This window comes from Nycticebus coucang, chromosome 12, assembly GCF_027406575.1.
Source record: "Nycticebus coucang isolate mNycCou1 chromosome 12, mNycCou1.pri, whole genome shotgun sequence".
NCBI classification, from domain to species: Eukaryota; Metazoa; Chordata; class Mammalia; order Primates; family Lorisidae; genus Nycticebus; species Nycticebus coucang.
The window spans coordinates 4,167,183-4,185,009 of NC_069791.1; the positions used below are offsets into that span (position 1 = coordinate 4,167,183).

At 38.2% G+C, this 17,827-nt stretch overlaps 1 protein-coding gene across 5 annotated transcripts in view; it reads right to left on the minus strand.

The window, feature by feature from the left end:
* Positions 1–17,827, minus strand: part of MON2 (MON2 homolog, regulator of endosome-to-Golgi trafficking) — a 111,258-nt gene that overhangs the window by 57,192 nt on the left and 36,239 nt on the right. For all 5 annotated transcript variants that reach the window (XM_053555230.1, XM_053555231.1, XM_053555233.1 and 2 more), the window contains 8 exons: positions 15,591–15,785; positions 11,594–11,718; positions 11,126–11,262; positions 7,437–7,590; positions 3,926–4,158; positions 2,146–2,227; positions 1,205–1,389; positions 139–251 (listed from right to left, as the gene is read on the minus strand). In XM_053555230.1, the coding sequence (XP_053411205.1) occupies positions 139–251; positions 1,205–1,389; positions 2,146–2,227; positions 3,926–4,158; positions 7,437–7,590; positions 11,126–11,262; positions 11,594–11,718; positions 15,591–15,785 (1,224 nt within the window). The remainder of the gene's footprint in view (positions 1–138; positions 252–1,204; positions 1,390–2,145; positions 2,228–3,925; positions 4,159–7,436; positions 7,591–11,125; positions 11,263–11,593; positions 11,719–15,590; positions 15,786–17,827) is intronic.

Genomic DNA, 17,827 nt, shown 5'->3' on the forward strand with positions numbered 1-17,827 from the left:
TGTCAAGTGCATAAACTACTTTCCTCTAAATATATCACTCAGATAACAGAAAGTAAGTGTACTTGGCAAACACAAAGAAAGCGTACAGCAGGTTTCTTGACAGTTAAGTAGTAACCATGAAAAAGCCAAGTCTATTACCATTACTGTCCCCTGAGGCTGGACTGCCAGAGGCTGACCCACTGCCACAACTTGCTGGTGAGACTCACTTGATGGGCTTATCATCATAACATTTTGGCCCTGAATGGAGTATGCTAGAACACAAAGGAAAGCCTAAGTAATTAAATTATACTTTTTATATTGCATTCAAAGTAATATCATATTTTAAAATAATTTGCTTAAACCAGGTTCAGCCATAACACTGACTTAACTATCAGTAACACCTATTCTCCACATGCAGTTTTAAAACTCATGAATTGCAAAAACCAAGACAACTTAAGTAAATATTATATAATTTTCCACATAACTTGTAAAAATTCTAAAACTTTAGTAATTTCTTCATAATCAAAATAGAATTAAGGCACATTAAATACCTTTATACATTACCCGTGGTACACATTTCTAGTTAGTGATAATACATTTTCAGTTTGTAAACTGAGTATCACATTTAAACTTATGTGTAACAAATTTGAGTGTTTCTGAGTGTCAGCTTAACCTAAGAGATTGCAAACATTACTATTCTACTAGTTCTATTTAAAAAAATCACAACCACTACCATTTATTTCAGCAGTTATTTTTAGTTTACAGATTTATTTTATCCTCACAATTACTGTTTAAATTGGTATTACAAGTTGATTATCTCCTAGTTGAAATGTTAAAGATCAGAAGTGTTTTAGATTTCAATTTTTTCAGGATTCTGTGATATCATATTACATATTTATGCATGTTTTTGTATAACACATTTGCAAATACTTACATTTGCATTGTATACTTATTCAGTGAGCATTTCCCTGAGCATCCATGTGGGTACTCAAAAACTTTTGGACTTTAGAGCATTTTGGATTTCAGATTTTTGGATTAGAGATACTTACCTACGTTATTCTCCCACACTCCCATTGTTTTAAATAGAAGAAATTAAAGCTCAGGGACATTAACTTCCCAAGGTCACAGAGGTAATGAGTGGGACAGTGGAGGCTAGAACTCAGAATGTCTACAACCTTTTCTCCACACTACGCCCCCTCCCAGACAGAACAAGTCTGAGGCTTACATTTGTTGGAAAGCATAGCCGCAGTGGTGGTATTCAGTACAGTGAGAGCGTAATGGGGAGGCAGGGAGCCTTTGCATATTGCAGTGATAAAGGCATCTCTTGAAGTTACAAGGCCCAGTCTTCCACAAAGAGCAGCCATGGTCAGTTCAGCTTTCAAAATATTCTCAGTGGCAGCTTCATCTGTGCTGAAAACAAAGTATTTTACTTAATCTGAAAAACTTTTAATTTTTTTTTTATTATTTCAGACTAGCATAAGGGTACAATTAGGTTACATTGTTTGCATTTGGTAAAGTCCAAGTTGTAGTTGAGCCCTTCACTCAGGAGGTGTGTCATATACCCCTATGTTGTACCCATTAGGTGAGGGCTTACCAATATTAACGTATTCTCAAACACAATGTAAAATTAAGTATTCAATGAAGTTTTATGAAAATTTCTATGAAACTGTCAAAATAGTACCATACAATAAAAAAAAATAGTACCAACATACTTAAGAAGGACTTTTGACTAACATAATATTTGAAAATTTGAACTGGGTAAAAGAAATGTATAACACATATATTTATTATTGAAGAAAATGACCAAGAACACAAAGACTTGAAATATCAAACATTTTAAAATGAGCAATTTCTTTAATCCTAAAGGAAAAGAAGAAAGAAAGTGAATAGAACCATTATCATTGCAAAAGCAGTAGTAAGGCTTGAAATGAAAAAGGCACTCTATAGCTCTAGGACCGTATTTCCCACTGAACACCATGACGATTCTGGCAAAGGGGAGGCAGGGCAGGATAAAGAAGGGAGGTGCCAGAAAAGAATGGCATTCCACACACACACAAGCTAACATCAGGAAATAATTCTTGGGACAAATTTAAGTAAACCATCTTAAGGACGGGTTGTTTTTCTGTAACTGACGCAGTGCGTATAAAGCTGAAGGAGACTTAGTACCTGGCATCCAGGAGGAGGGAGAACGCGGCGAGAAGGCCACACCAGCAGGCGTTCACCATCTCTTCCCAAACAGCCCTGCTGACTGGAAGAGAGAAAGCAGCACTTCATCACAATTACAGATGTCAAATTATTTATCAACACGGCAAATTCTAAAATCTCTTCAACCACTTGACTAGATGTAAAATATTCCATCAACAACTCATTTATTAAATCCTAAAATTCAATATTCAGAATGTATCTGAAAACTTAGAAGCCACACTATAGTTTCAGACTTCAAGAAGTTTAAAACTAAGTTGTTTTAAAATACCTATAGTAAGATCTTACCAATTAACTGACTAATTTTGTTTTTAAAAATACCTAACATCAGACCCTATTTCCTTCCCCTTCATCAGGCCAAACTTTCAGCCTGTGTGACCAGGTGGGAGTAAGGTGGGAACAGCATAACAAGCTAGTTCAGCCAGAAGATTAGTTACACCTACTGGAAATAAAGCAAATAAGTAAATGCATTTAGCAAAATGGGATCGGGTTCCTTCCTTCCCTGAAGAAAGGAATTACAAGTATGGAAGAAAAGAATTACAAATATGGAAAGTTAAACCTTGTGGAATTGAACTGGCATGACATCACTGGGTACAATGTAGAAACAGAGAAATGTTTAAAACGTGGAGAGACGTGTAGTGTGCGTGTGTGTATTGCCTACTCAAGTAGTCAGAAGCTACCGAGTACCCATGTAGAGTTTCAATACTATTTTCTCCTAAAAGGAAACATGAATGACACTGGGGCTGGACAAGAGACATCCAAGATAAACTTAGAACATCTTACACTACTAAACAGTAAGGAAGTGCCCAAAAGATGGCAAAAGGACACAGGTCCAGCTTGAAAGGGGTTCCACTGGCCAAGTTGGGGTCAATCTGAGCACTGGACCAAATGATGACAGTCAGAGACTGTAATCCTCTGAATGAAACAGGAGCCCATAATTCTGAATGAAAATAATTTTTTTTTTAACTTGGTAGTATCAATAAATGAACACATTTTAAAAAAATTTTAAAAATGGAAAGGGAAAATCATCTTTTTATAATAGACATCTAGGAGTATTTCTCCACAAAAACTTAATAATTAGCTTTGCACTAAAGAAACAGGCTGATATTATATTAACCAAATGGTAAGAGTGGGTGAGCCAAATTGATACTGTATGCTTCCTAATGTACTGATAAGATAAATAAAACACAGCAACACTGCTGTGCTAGTCCTGCCAAAAATGAACAAATTGAATCTAATTTTGAAGGAAGATAAAATAAACCTAAATTGACTAGCCTGTTCTCTTCAAAGTCACACAAAACAAGGAGAAACTAAGGCACTGCTCCAGACTGAGGGACAGTTAGAGACGTGGTGACTGAATTCAATATCTGATCCTGGACCAGAAAGGACATCACTGAGGCAACTGGCAAGAGCAGAGGCGGCCTGGACGGAGGGGACAACATTGGACTATGTTGAATTTCTGATGGTGACTGTACTGTGCTACACAGGGACTGTCTTTATTTTGAGAAAATACACATTAAAGTTTTAAGGGCTACAGAGTACCGTGTCTACAACTTATTCTCAAATAGGTCAGAACAAAGTATACTCATATGTATGTACTCAGAATGGTGAGACAGGGAAATGGTAAAGCACTAACAACTGAGAAATCAGAGTGAAGGATGTGTGGGAACTCTTTTGCAAATTCACTGTGAATTGCAAATTATTTCAAAATAAGAAGTAAAAACTTAAAATCATAATATCATACCTATTTCCTTATCCATTTGGTCTGATGTTGACTGTAAATCTTGCTGTTCTGATGAGTGTGTTGGTGAAGAAGCTTCTTCGGTGGCCGCTGGACATTCTGTTTCCATCTCTCCTAACTCTCCTTCAATCATACTAGTGATTCCACGAACAAGGTCCAGCAAACAGTGGAATGCCACAGACATGGCGTAACCTTCTGGGATAGTTGGTGGCTCAACCTTGTCCAACATCTCTAGGCTGAAATTATAAAAAAATTAGAATGCTAATGAGTAACCAGATAATGAAAAGATATAAAGCTATTTTTATAATTTATAGACTATAGAAATTAAGATGAACAGAACAGCAAAAATAAAGGGACATGGGTGGTATCTGTGGCTCAGTGGATAGGGCGCCAGCCCCATATACCAAGAGTGGTGGTTTTAAACCTGCCCCTGGCCGAACTGCAACAAAAAAATAGCTGGGTGTTGTGGTGGGGTGTTGTGGTGGGCACATGTAGGCCCAGTTCCTCGGGAGGCTGAGGCAAGAGAATCGCCTAAGCCCAGGAGTTGGAGGTTGCTGTGAGCTGTGTGATGCCACAGCATTCTACCGAGGGCAATAAAGTGAGACTCTGTCTCTACAAAAAAATAAAATAAAAAATAAAGGGACATTACCAAGTTTGTTTCATATGGAGAAGGGATCCCTTCATAGTACTCTAAAAACTAACTAGAAAAGTTAAGGCCTGGCTTGGTGCCTGTAGCTCAGTGGTTAGGGCGCTAGCCACATACACGGCAGCTGGTGGGTTCAAACCCAGCCCAAGCCTGCTAAAGAACAATGACAATAACAACAAAAACATAGCTGGGCATTGTAGCGGGTGCCTGTAGTCCCAGCTACTTGAAAGGCTGAGAAGAGAGAATCGCTTTAGCTCAAGAGTTTGAGGTTGCTGTGAGCTGTAAGGCCACAGCACTCTCAAGGGCAATATAAAGAGATTCTGTCTCAAAAAAAAAAAAAAAATTAAGGCCTGACCATGGCAAAACTAATTTTTTAATTTTTAATGATTTATTTCTTCTTTCTCTCATGTTGTGCCAACATTTTCATTAATTGTTGATATTAGAAAAATATGGACTTACATAAAAAATATAACAAGATTAAAACAGATTATAAAACTTCTCAAATTCTAGCCGGGTGTTGTGGAGGGTGCCTGTAGTCCCAGCTACTTGGGAGGCTGAGGCAAGAGAATCGCCTAAGCTCAAGAGCTAGAGGTTGCTGTGAGCTGTAACGCCATGGCACTCTACCAAGGGCAACAAAGTGAGACTCTGTCTCTAAAAAAAAAGAAAAAAGAAACTTCTCAAATTCTGACTTAGGTGCTTTTAAAATAAGGTGCCATCAAATCAAATCAATGCTACAAAGAGGAAGATACTTTCACACTGGGGAAAAATTTATCCCTTTTCTGTAAGCTCCCCAGCTCACCTATGCTACCAGTACAATCTGCCACCAGGGCAAGAATACTACTTAGAGTGGGAGTGTTTCTAGTTTAAATTGCAGGGCAGTCTCCATAGTTAGACAGAAGGGACAAGGTCTACATCTGACATCTCAGTGGAGTAGCCACAGGTAATAATTTACTCTACATTCCCAAAATAGCATGAAGACACGTGCACTTGTATTAATTTTAAAAGAAAGCAGTTCCACAATCTGGCCAAATACTTGCTCTTTCTGGAGTTTCGTTTTCTCCTTCCTCAAGCACACATCTTCGCTCTCTCCCTCTGAGGTTGAGTCTGCTCAGAATCCTGTCCTCAGAGAGACCCTTTCTGTCCCCAGTCACTCTTCATCCCCTTTGACTTTCTTTCTCTTCAAAAATCAATCACTACCTAAGGTGATACATCATAGTACATCTTTTTTATTTATTTATTTTGAGACGGTCTTACTTTGTCGCCCTCAGTAGAGTGCCGTGGTGTCACAGCTCACAGCAACCTCAGACTCCTAGGCTTAAGCGATTCTCTTGCCTTAATCTCTCAAGTAGCTGGGACTACAGGGGCCTGCCACAACGCCCGGCTATTTGTTGTTGTTATTATTGTCATTGTTGTTTAGCAGGCCTGGGCCGGATTCAAACCTGCCAGCCCCAGTGCAAGTGGGTGGCTCCCTAACTACTGAGCTACGGGCACCGAGCTGGTACATGTTTTTTAGCTACTACTTCAGTCACTAAAATCTAAGCTCAAAGAAGGCAGGAGTTTTGTTTTGTGTTGGGTTTTTAAGGCTGTAATTGAGGCAGGGAGGTAACTACGGCCTCCACTAGGGCCGACAGCGACCCCTGGACAGTTGACCATGACATGCGCGGCACCACCCTCTGCCCCACGGCAATGATGTGTAAGATTAGGTAACTTCAGTATTTTATAAAGAACAGCAACTATTTCATTTAAAATGTTTAGTCCTCTATGACTCTATACTTTCATAATTTTAGGCAAAATAAAGCTACATGGTAAAATTATCACCGTGATCATCTATACTTATGGTCTAAACAAGACTCTGGTTCATGTTTCTTTTTTTAGAGATAAATCTTGTTGTCTGTGTTGCCCAGGCTGGACTTGAGCTCCTGGAATTAGGCAATGCTCAGCCTCCCACTCTGTTTTATATTTTAAGTTTTGATTACTGTCATTAGAATGGTGTTTTGATCATGCATACCGATTACTCAAAATATGTCTAGAACTGTATCACAGTAACTGTAGCAATGTTAACCTGTGTGATACTGGTTGGTTGGTTTCTTTTTTTTTTTGGAGACAGAGTTTCCAAAATGGTAGAGTGCCATCGCGTCACAGCTCAGAGCAACCTCAAATTCTTGGGCTTACGCGATTCTCTTGCCTCAGCCTTCCAAGGAGCTGGGACTACAGGCACCTGCCACAACGCCTATTTTTTTGTTGTTGTTGAAGTTGTGATCATTGTTTCAGCAGGCCCAGGCCAGGTGCAAACCCTACACCCTCAGTGCATGTGGCCGGTGCCGTAACCACTGTGCTACGGACGCCGCACCTGGTTGCTTTATTTCTATAAGCATTTCACTAAGACTTAAGAAAAGCCTGTACTATACTACTGAATATGTATTTGTTTAACTGGAATGGTTAATAACAATAAAACAGATATGGAGTCCACTGGACAATTAATTATAAACTAAAATTTTCATGTGTTAAATAGAAATAAGAGAAATGAAGCAAAACAAGAAAAGATTAATTTGCTTAAGGTAACTCACTTAACTATTGGAAGACCTGAGTCTGAGAAGTCTGCAACCAAGCTATATACTGACACCAAAAAGCTGTATAGGACAGCTGAACAGATTTTGTTTTATCTTGTTAACAGTCTATAAATAACATAGAATAAAAAAATTTAGTCCTAAATAAAATTTTCAAACTACGACAGAAGAAAATGAGCTGTAAAGTACATTAGAAATACTGGGTCCACAATTTAAAATACAATGCAAAGAGAAGCATTTTAGGGTGAAATACCATTCCCAGCAATATCATTCCTGATAAAACAATGCCACTACTTCTTACTAGGTGGCTTTAGCACTGCCTTGAACTGTTATGGTCAGAATAGGTATCCAGGTTCCTCGATACTCAAATGCTGGCAGCAGAGTGACACTTCCGCCAATCCCCACCATCCCTGAGTTCACTGGTGCTGAGACTGAGCCTCCTGAACTGTTGTTTCCTGTCACAGAAGGGGAGAAAAGCGAAGAAACCAATTTACTACTTGGTTACAAATCAATAACATTTAAACAACTTGCCAATCTTTCTTTTTTTTATTTTCTCTATACATATACATGTGTTTATTTGGTTTCCACTTTTTGCCTTCGCAAAATTAAAAAGGCTTAAATTTTTTTTTTTTTTTTTTTGTAGAGACAGAGTCTCACTTTATGGCCCTCTGCAGAGTGCCGTGGCCTCACACAGCTCACAGCAACCTCCAACTCCTGGGCTTTAAGCAATTCTCTTGTCTCAGCCTCCCGAGTAGCTGGGACTACAGGCACCCGCCACAACGCCCGGCTATTTTTGGTTGCAGTTTGGCCGGGGCCGGGTTTGAACCCGTCACCCTCGGTATATGGGGCCGGCGCCTTACGGACTAAAAGGCTTAAAATTTAATAACAATAACAATGTTTAACATAGGGACTGGAAACAAAAATCTCGTAAAGAACGAACAAAGATAAATACATTCAGAAAAGAAATCAGACGATTGGTGCAACAAAATATTGAGCAATAATAATAATAATGCAAAAAAAGTAACATTCACATTGTCAGATAAGAATGTCTATCATAGAATGCTTTGACGCTGAGGTTCAGTACGGAGTTATCAGTTAACTACTTCTTTTTATTTTTTTTCCAAAGTCTCAAAAACTAGACAATATTTATAAATAAAAATAAAAGATAATTTCAAAAAACAGATCATGCCAAATCTTATAGACAACAGAAAAAGAAGAAATACTTCAAAATCATTCTACTTCATCTGGATACACTTAATACTAAAATTGGAAAAAATATATAATTATAAAGGGAAATTACAAACATAATTCACTTATAAATGAGGATGCAATATCCTAAACAAAATATTAACAAGTTGAATTAAAAATTAATGTTCGAGTAATATACTTTGGTCAAAATTAAATCCAATTTATGTGAGAATTAGTCACTATTTTCTTTTCTTTTTTTTTTTCTTTTCCTCTCCCTTACCTCCTCCCTTCTTCTGTCTGCTCGCCCCTTCCCCCATGCCCCACCATGTCATTAATTGTCATTAATTGTCCTCATATCAAATTGAGTACATAGGATTCATGCTTCTCCATTCCTGTGATGCTTCACTGAGAATAATGTGTTCCACCTCCATCCAGGTTAATACAGATGCTGCAAAATCTCCATTTTTCTTAATGGCTGAATAGTATTCCATGGTATACATATACCACAGCTTGTCAATTCATTCCTGGGTCGAGGGGTATTTAGGCTGTTTCCACATTTTAGCGACTATAAATTGGGCTGCGAAAAACAGCCTAGTACAATTGTCTTTATAATAAAAGGTTTTTTGTTTTTTTTTTGCCTTCTGGACAGATGCCCAATAATGGGATTACAGGATCAAACGGAGGTCTAGTTTGAGTTCTTAAAGGTTTCTCCACACTTCCTTCCAAAAAGGTTATTAGTTTGCAGTCCCACCAGCAGTGTAAGTCTTCCTTTCTCTCCACATCTGCGCCAGCATCTGCAGTTTTAAGATTTTGTGATATAGGCCATTCTCGCTGGGATTAGATGGTATCTCAGGGTGGTTTTGATTTGCATTTCTCTAAAAATTAGGGATGATGAGCATTTTTTCATGTTTGCTAGCCATTCGTCTGTCTTCTTTAGAGAAGATTCTGTTCATCTCTCTTCCCCATTGATGTATGGGATTGTTGGTTTTTTTCTTGTGGGTTAATTTAAGTTCTATATAGATCCTAGTTATTAAGCTTTTGTCTGATTCAAAATATTCAAATATCCTTTCCCATTGAATAGACTATTTGCTTTGGTTGTTGTCTCCTTGGCTGTACAGAAGCTTTTCAGTTTAATTAAATCCCATTTATTATTGCTGTTGTTGTTATTGCCATGGCAGTCGTCTTCATAAAGTCTTTCCCCAGGCCAATATCTTCCAGTTTTCTCCTATTCTTTCTTTGAGGATTTTTATCGTTTCATGCCTTAAATTTAAGTCCTTATCCATCTTAAATCAATTTTTGTGAGTGGAGAAAGGTGTGGATCCAGTTTCAGTCTTTTACATGTGGATATCCAGTTCTCCCAGCACCATTTATTGAATAGGGAGTCTTTCCCGCAGTGTAAGTTCTTGTTTGGTTACCGAAGATTAGGTGGTTGTTAAGTTGTTGGTGTCATTTCCTGGTTTTCTATTCGATTCCAAATGTCTATGTCTCTATTTTTGTGCCAGTACCATGCTGTCTTGACCACTATGGCCTTGTAATACAGCCTAAAATCTGGTATGGTGATATCCCCGGCTTTGTTTTTATTACTAAGAACTGCCTTAGCTATGTGGTTTTTTTTTTTCTGTTTCCATACAAAACGCAGAATCATTTTTTCCAAGACTTGAAAATAGGATGTTGGTATTTTAATAGGGATGGCATTGAATTGGTAGATTGCTCTGGGAAGTATAGACATTTTAACAATGTTGATTCTTCCCAGCCATGAACATGGTATGTTCTTCCATTTGTTAAAGTCCTCCGCTATTTCCTTTCTTAGGGTTTCATAATTTTCTTTATAGAGGTCCTTAACCTCTTTTGTTAGGTATATTCCTAAGTATTTCATTTTCTTTGGGGCTATGTTGAAGGGAGTTGTGTCATTAAATAACCTCTCATCTTGGCTGTTGTTGGCATATACAGAGACAACTGACATGTGGACATTGATTTTATATCCTGAGACATTACTGTATTTTTTGATGACTTCCAAGAGTCTTGTGGTTGAGTCTTTAGGGTTCTCTAAGTATAAGATCATGTCATCAGCAAGGAGTTTGACCTCATCTGCTCCCAACGTGCCAATTTTTTTTTTTTTTTGCAGTTTCTGGCCGGGGCTGGGTTTGAACCCACCACCTCCGGCATATGGGGCCAGCGCCCTGCTCCTTTGAGCCACAGGCGCCACCCACAATGTGCCAATTTTTAAAAAAATTTTCTGGACTATCAGAATGGTTATTGCACAAATAAACAAAATTTATCTATTTTGTCTATTAGAGTCTCCCCGTTCCCCCAAAATACCATTTCCTTTTTTATATAAAAGCCACCAGAGTTAAGTAAAAATACTGACAAATTTATTAGTATACCTCTTGTTAGACCACTTTTTATCAGAGGTGACAATAAAGATTGATGATGATTCCCAAACTTAAATCAGGTTAATCCTTTTTGTTAAAAGAGACAAACATACCTCCCAAGGTAGCAACCACTTTACTTCTTTAAAGAGAGGGATCAAATGAAGTTTCTTCTAAAATGAACATTAGCATCTAAACTTTTATTCGTATGTGATTAAAAGAACCCAAAGTATATCAGAGAAGAAAATCTACTCTAGAAAGAAAGTTGCCTCAGTAAGATCAAATTATTCTTCAAGTGTAAATCTTCAGTATAAATGTATTTAGATAATCCAAATTTCTCTAGTCACAGGATTTCTACAAATTGTCCTCTGAGAACAGTGGATTTGTAAATTATGGCAGAATATAAAAAAAACAAATACGAATATGCCTTTACCAGCTTGGTTGGTTGTAGCAGGATTCCCACTAGGAGGGACGAGAAACAAAGACTGGATAAAAGATCCCAGTGCGTTCACAATATCACGAAACACCTTGGTGGAATGCTGTTTCATATCGTAGGACTGGCAAAATGACCTGTAAAATAATTTAAAATGTTTCTGGGAAAAACACGGGACTATATTAAACACTTTTAACATTTTTTATAGGAAGTGATATTTAGGAAAAAGTCTTACTAATTGAGATCAAGTCCCTACAAACATCACTGTGGCTGCATTAAGTCAGTAATTCCAGACTGATGTTGGTCACCAACCTCCCAGTTCTTTCCCACCTTAATCCGGCCCCTCTATAAATATACAATACACTATTTTGTTTAGAAATCACAAAGATTTAAATCCTTCCTAATTTGTAACTTATTGATTAATAAGTATTAACCTATCTACTTAACAAAGTAGCCTGGAAGTCCTACCTTAGTAGCTGAGGCTGTACACACAGTCTGTGTATTGATTCCACTGCGACAGCACGTAACCACTGTGGTTTATCTGCATCCAGAAATTTCACCAGAAGTGACAGAAATATCTCACATTCAGTTACCTAAAAAGTGTATTATTTTCAATCAAAAAGAAGAATTACAAATCACATTCTTATTCTTAACTTAGTGCCATGGATAAAACAATAAAGCCTTTTAGAATTGAAATACGATATATATATATATATACACACACACGTATTTTAAGGGCAGGGTCTTTATTATTCAAGCTGGAGTACAGTGGCACAATCACAGCTCACTGCTGCCTGAAACTCCTGGCTCAACCTTACAAAGTACTGAGATTACAGGCATAAACCACCGCACCCAGTTCTAGATTTGAAATAAAATTCTTAATGGAAAGTGGAGAATTAAAGAAGTGAAAAGTGGTTATATAAAAAAAGTTAAGAGAAAAAACCACAGCATCTCTCTAAATATATCCCTGAAAACGAGAGCAATCTGGTAACATGGTTAACCTGTGAGCCTTACTCTTCAGAAAGCACACGGCACCATCATGCTAACTCCTGCTAATTTCCCAGGAGCAAACACTATGTAAACTGCTGACATGATGTATGTTTACCTTTCAGTAAACCCCAGTTTTCCCACACTTCCTTTTGCAGATTAGGAAACAAAGAGGCAACAAGCCAAAGGCAGTAGTATAAATTCTGCAGGAGCAAAGCAAGAAGGAACCTATAGTGGCTGACAGGTGCGAGGCACATATGGACTTAACACCGGGCCTGGCATCGCGGATTACGTGTTAGCTACACCACTGTGTGTGTTAGCAGACCATCTCAGCAAGCTCTTTGTAAGTGATGTTTAAAGCATATTCAAGTCATAATTCATTATTTGTCTAATGACTGAAGGAACAAACAAAACTAACCAGTTGATTCAAAGGCAAGTGGGTTATTATTGTCATTTATTACTTGAGGACACAGCAGGACCTCTGAGAAATAAGAATTAAGCTAATTTTGTGCTCACTAGGCCAAATCGACCCTTATTTCCAAGCAGATGCAGCAGGTTTTTGGAGGGGGGAGCCTCAAAATGAGTGAGCCATAATGTGAGACAAAATATTTGGGAAACACGGTAGCCCTCAGGACTTCAGCTCAAAGTCTTACCTGCTGATATTTTCTAATTCCTTTAATTATTTTTAACTGAACGCTTAACCACAGGTTCCAAGATAGGAGAGAGAACCACTGATAAAAACAACTTTATCCTCAGACCACTATGACAGAGACAGTCAATGTCCTACACACAATACATTTTAGTTTAAAAGAGCTGGGTCAGAAATTAGACGGCTCAGCCTCTCCATCCAGCAACCTTGTGGATGAGAACACCTAGGAAGCCCCCCCACAACCTGTTTTTTTAAATAAATAAGAAATAAAAAATACGAACACTTTCCTGAGAACTTAAATGAGAAAAATTAAGAATAAAAACATCCCCTAAACGTGATGAAGTGCCACTCGAATGCAGAGAGCATTTATTCTAAATAAATGATCCATGTTTAGGGACGAAACTTAAAAAAAGAAGGAACACAAGAGGCTGCTGCTTCTCTCTATTCCCCACCACGAAAGACTCACACGGGAGGACAGACGAGGACAAACCAGGCCACACATCTAAACGCTGTCATGCTGGGGACCAGGGCTTCAACATACTAATTTTAGGGGATGCACTTCAATCTACAGGACCAAATTTTGTAAAAAGATATATAAGTTGGTAGGTCCTGGTTAGCAACAGAAGCAGAATAGAATTTTGCATTTGATATAATAAAGATGTAACCATATTGTATTTCTAGAGAACAGAATGCTTGGTTCTCCATGACTGACGAATGGATGCAAAACAGAAAAGGAGGCCGGGCGCAGCGGCTCAGCCTGTAATCCCAGCACTCTGGGAGGCTGAGGTGGCAGGATCACTTGAGCCCAAGAGTTCAAGACTGGCCTGAGCAACATCATGAGACCTCCATCTCATATAAAATGATAAGCTATAATGTCTCCTTTGCCACTTCAAATGTCAGTTGAGTATTCTGTGTTTTTAGTCTAGGTTAGGATTTGTCAACTTTGTTAATCTTTTCAAAAAACTAACTCTCAGTTTCACTGACTCTGTTTTTCTATTCTCTATTTTATTTATTTATGCTGTAATCTTTATTACTTCCTTCCTCTGCCATCTTTGGGGTGTAATGTTTTGATCTCAGACCTTTCTTACTCTTTTTTAATGTAGGTATTTATCACCACACACGTCCCTCTTACTACTGCTTTTGCTGCAGCCCGTGAGAGATTGGTATGTTGTGTTTTTATTTTCATTTGTCTCCAGATGTCTTCCAACTTCCTTTGTGAGCTCTTCTTTGACCCACTGGTTATGAGGGTGTTGTTTACCTTCCTCATATTATGACTTTTCCTATTTTCCTTCTGCTGTTGGTTTCTGGTTTCAGTCCACCGTGGTGAGAGAAGATATTTGGTATAATCTCCACCTTTTTAAATTTGTTAGCCTTGTTTAGTGGCCTGCTAGGTGGCTGCCCTGGAGAATGTTCCTGAGCTCCTGAGAAGGACGTGTGCCCTGCTGCTGCCCAGGGGAGTGTCCTGCATGTCTGTCAGGTCCAGATGGGGACTGTGCAAGTCCCCTGTTTTCTTACTGACCTTATGTCTGGTTGTTCTACCCATTATTGAAAGTAGAGTACTGAAGTCTCCTACTATTACTATTTTGGCTATTTTTATTAATTATAAATAAGGTTATAAATGCTAAAAAATTATACAGTACTAAATCTGACTTAACACAAAATTAAAAGAAATACATACTATTCTTTCTGAGAAATATTATTTGAATGTGTAAGAGTGAATCATTATATTATTAGCATTATGGTCATGTATATCACAACATATTCCATGTCCATATTGTGCAAAATAGATACAACATTGGACTGGAAGTCAAAACGACTGGTTTCTTTCTCTCTCACTCTTTTTTTTTTTTTTTTTTTTTTGAGACAGAGTCAGGTTGAGTGCAGTTGTGTCATGGCTCACTGAAACCTCAAACTCCCGGGCACAAGCGATCCTCCTGCCTCTGCCTTCCAAGTATCTAGGATTATAGGTCCCCACCACAATGCCCAGGTCATTTTTCTATTTTTACTAGGGTCAGGGTCTCACTCTTGCTCAGGCTGGTCTTGAAATCCTGAGCTCAACCCTCCTCCTACCTGGGTCTCCCAGAGTATTAGAATTACAGGTGTGAGCCACCATGCCCAACCTAAAAGAACTGATTTCTAATCTTAGCTATTACCAAATTTTTAATGTCTTTGCTTTAATTTGTTTATATGAACAGTATAAATGAAAGCAGTATAAACTACTATCATTTTAATTGTCCTTTAAATGAGGTATGAATAATTAGCTAAGAAGCTCAATTCCTAAACCATAATTCCTATGCTGCTTCAGATAATAGGCTGTAACTCTTCTTGACATATAGTATAGATACCCTATAAACATAAGTAAGATTAAGGAAAGGACAGAAGGACCCTTCAGAGCACCTAGGAAAATGCCTGTAGGTACTCAAGAACAGTCTGCTGCAGTGAACTGAAAAAACTGAACACACTCTCCAGACCACTTTCTAAAAAGAGTGCAGGCTCAGAACCCGTAGCTCAGTGGGAGGGTACCAACTACATACACCGAGGCTGGCAGGTTCAAGTCAGGCCCAGGCCTGCTAAACAACAAAGACAACTACAACAAAAAATAGCTGCGCATTGTGGTGGGCACCTGTAGTCCCAGCTACTCAGGAGGCTGAGGCAAGAAAATTGCTTAAGCCCAGGAGTTGGAGGTTGCTGTGAGCTGTGACACTACAGCACTCTACAGAGGGTGGCATAGTGAGACTCTGTCTCAAAAAACAAATAAATAAATAAACAAACAAAATAAATAGTGCAACCTGCAATTATATGCACAAATGTGTGGAAACTGGTACTCACCAACAGACTGTAAAACTGCTTGATGAGAACAGACACTACTCTCAGCAAACGCATGCAGATGGGAAAATAGGGTTTTTCAACTGGTGCTGGAGAAGATGAAGTGCTGGAACCTTGTCTGAACTTTATATTTGGAGAAAAGAGCTTTATTACAAGAGGACATACCCTTTCTTTGAGGAGGAAACTAAATTCCTGGTGCTATAATGCAAAAATAAAAAAAAAGAAAAGGAAAAAAATTAACTTAGTTTGTACTTGATACTTCCAAAACACAGTCTTACTGAAAAATAAAACTTATTAACTTATAAATTTATATATTTTATAAATATATTATTAATATTTATAATATTAAATAAATGTATTCTGATTAATAACTTAGTTTTATTATAAATTTATGTATTTTATAGTTTACACATGACTTCAAAATTCATGTTGTGCTCAAAGGATCTAAGATCAAAATAACCAATATTTTAAGACATTTTTAAAAGAATATAAATTTCAAAAGAACATTTAATGATTTTAGAATAATTGGTCCTTATTACTAGGAACTTTAAGCTGGACACTAGTAATTAAAAACGTAAGAAACAGAGGATTACACAAATTCAAACAAATAAAGAATTTAAAATAGGCAGCTGAGAAGACTAGATTAATAAAGCCTAATAAGTTACATAATTCACTGATTTTATTTTGCAAGAAACAATTCCATCCATCCAAAGAAAACTTAATAATTAACTTAAAGTTTTGTTCTACTTGAATTGCTTGAACAGAACATGATGTCCTGGTAAAACATACAATGACAAATAAGCATAATTATTTTATAAGTCTGGGCATCCTGCAGAGAATCCTTAAGTTTTACTTACAGGCACAGCATAACCTAATTAATTCTCTGCCTATATAAGCCAGAGTAGTGCCTCTTTACAGCCTGGTCTGTATCTAATGACTAAGTTCAAACATACGCTATTTTGTTGTTTTAATCATCCAAATTTCATTGAACCTATAAACACTGAACTATAAAAAATCATCCAATTTCATCTTTCAATCTTACAGAAAAAGAAACTAAGGCACAGAGCAGTTTAGTTGCTCAGAATCACAAAAAAATTTTTTTTTTTTGTAGAGACAGAGTCTCACTTTATGGCCCTCGGTAGAGCGCCGTGGCCTCACACAGCTCACAGCAACCTCCAACTCCTGGGCTTAGGCGATTCTCCTGCCTCAGCCTCCCGAGTAGCTGGGACCACAGGCGCCCGCCACAAGGCCCGGCTATTTTTTGGTTGCAGTTTTGGCCGGGGCTGGGTTTGAACCCGCCATCCTCGGCATATGGGGCCGGCACCCTACCGACTGAGCCACAGGCTCCGCCAGAATCACAAAAATTTTTAAGTATCTGTAATAAAATTAGATTCAAGAAAAAAAAAAGGAGAAATTAACAGATAAATAAGTCTTACTTCATCTCACTTGAAGATAAGCTGTTAGTCACCACTGACTTCCAGATGTACACTTTTCCACACTTTTACATGTGTTTGAATGTACTTGTCTTCCCCCCAACAAGTGATCTTAATGAGGTGATTTGAAATTCTACTCTCACACCTAGTTTCTTTAACTAACTGAAATGAAAGAGTATAGTTAAGCCCATTTTCACATTTAACAAAAATAATTATTTTATATATTGGTTAATACATAAATACGTCTTCTCTGTTCTGTTTCTCCCTCACCACTCAACCCACTACAGGGGCTCCTGCCCCGTCACCCAGCAGTCCAGGGCCAGCTCTCATCCCAGTCATCACTCCCTGCGGCCAAAGCAAACCAAGCGCTGCCTTTCTGGGGCACGTTGACCAGAGCTCTTATAGGCACCTGACCTACCTGACTGCTTGTTCCTCTTAAACCTCCCTTGCTTTTGTTTTTCCTTCTGTCACCCTCTCTCAGCCCCGCTCCGGCCTGTCCGGCCTCCTGTACACACTCGTCCTCTCCTGGCAGCCATTCTAATGTGGACGCTCCCTAGAGTTCCAAAGGCCGGGCCCTGGGTCTGTGCTCTGTGTTCTCGCCATGGGAGATCTCATTTGTGTTGTATCTTTAATTAACAACCAGATGCTGGGGATGTTTACATTTATAACTTCAGGCCAAAACCTTGAGATGTACAAGTCCAGAGAACATTTTGTGTCTCACAGATACCTCAAAAAGAGTACCATAAAACTGAATACTCTATCCTTTGTGATAAAAATTCTATCATAAAGAGTCCCATCTTAGCAAAT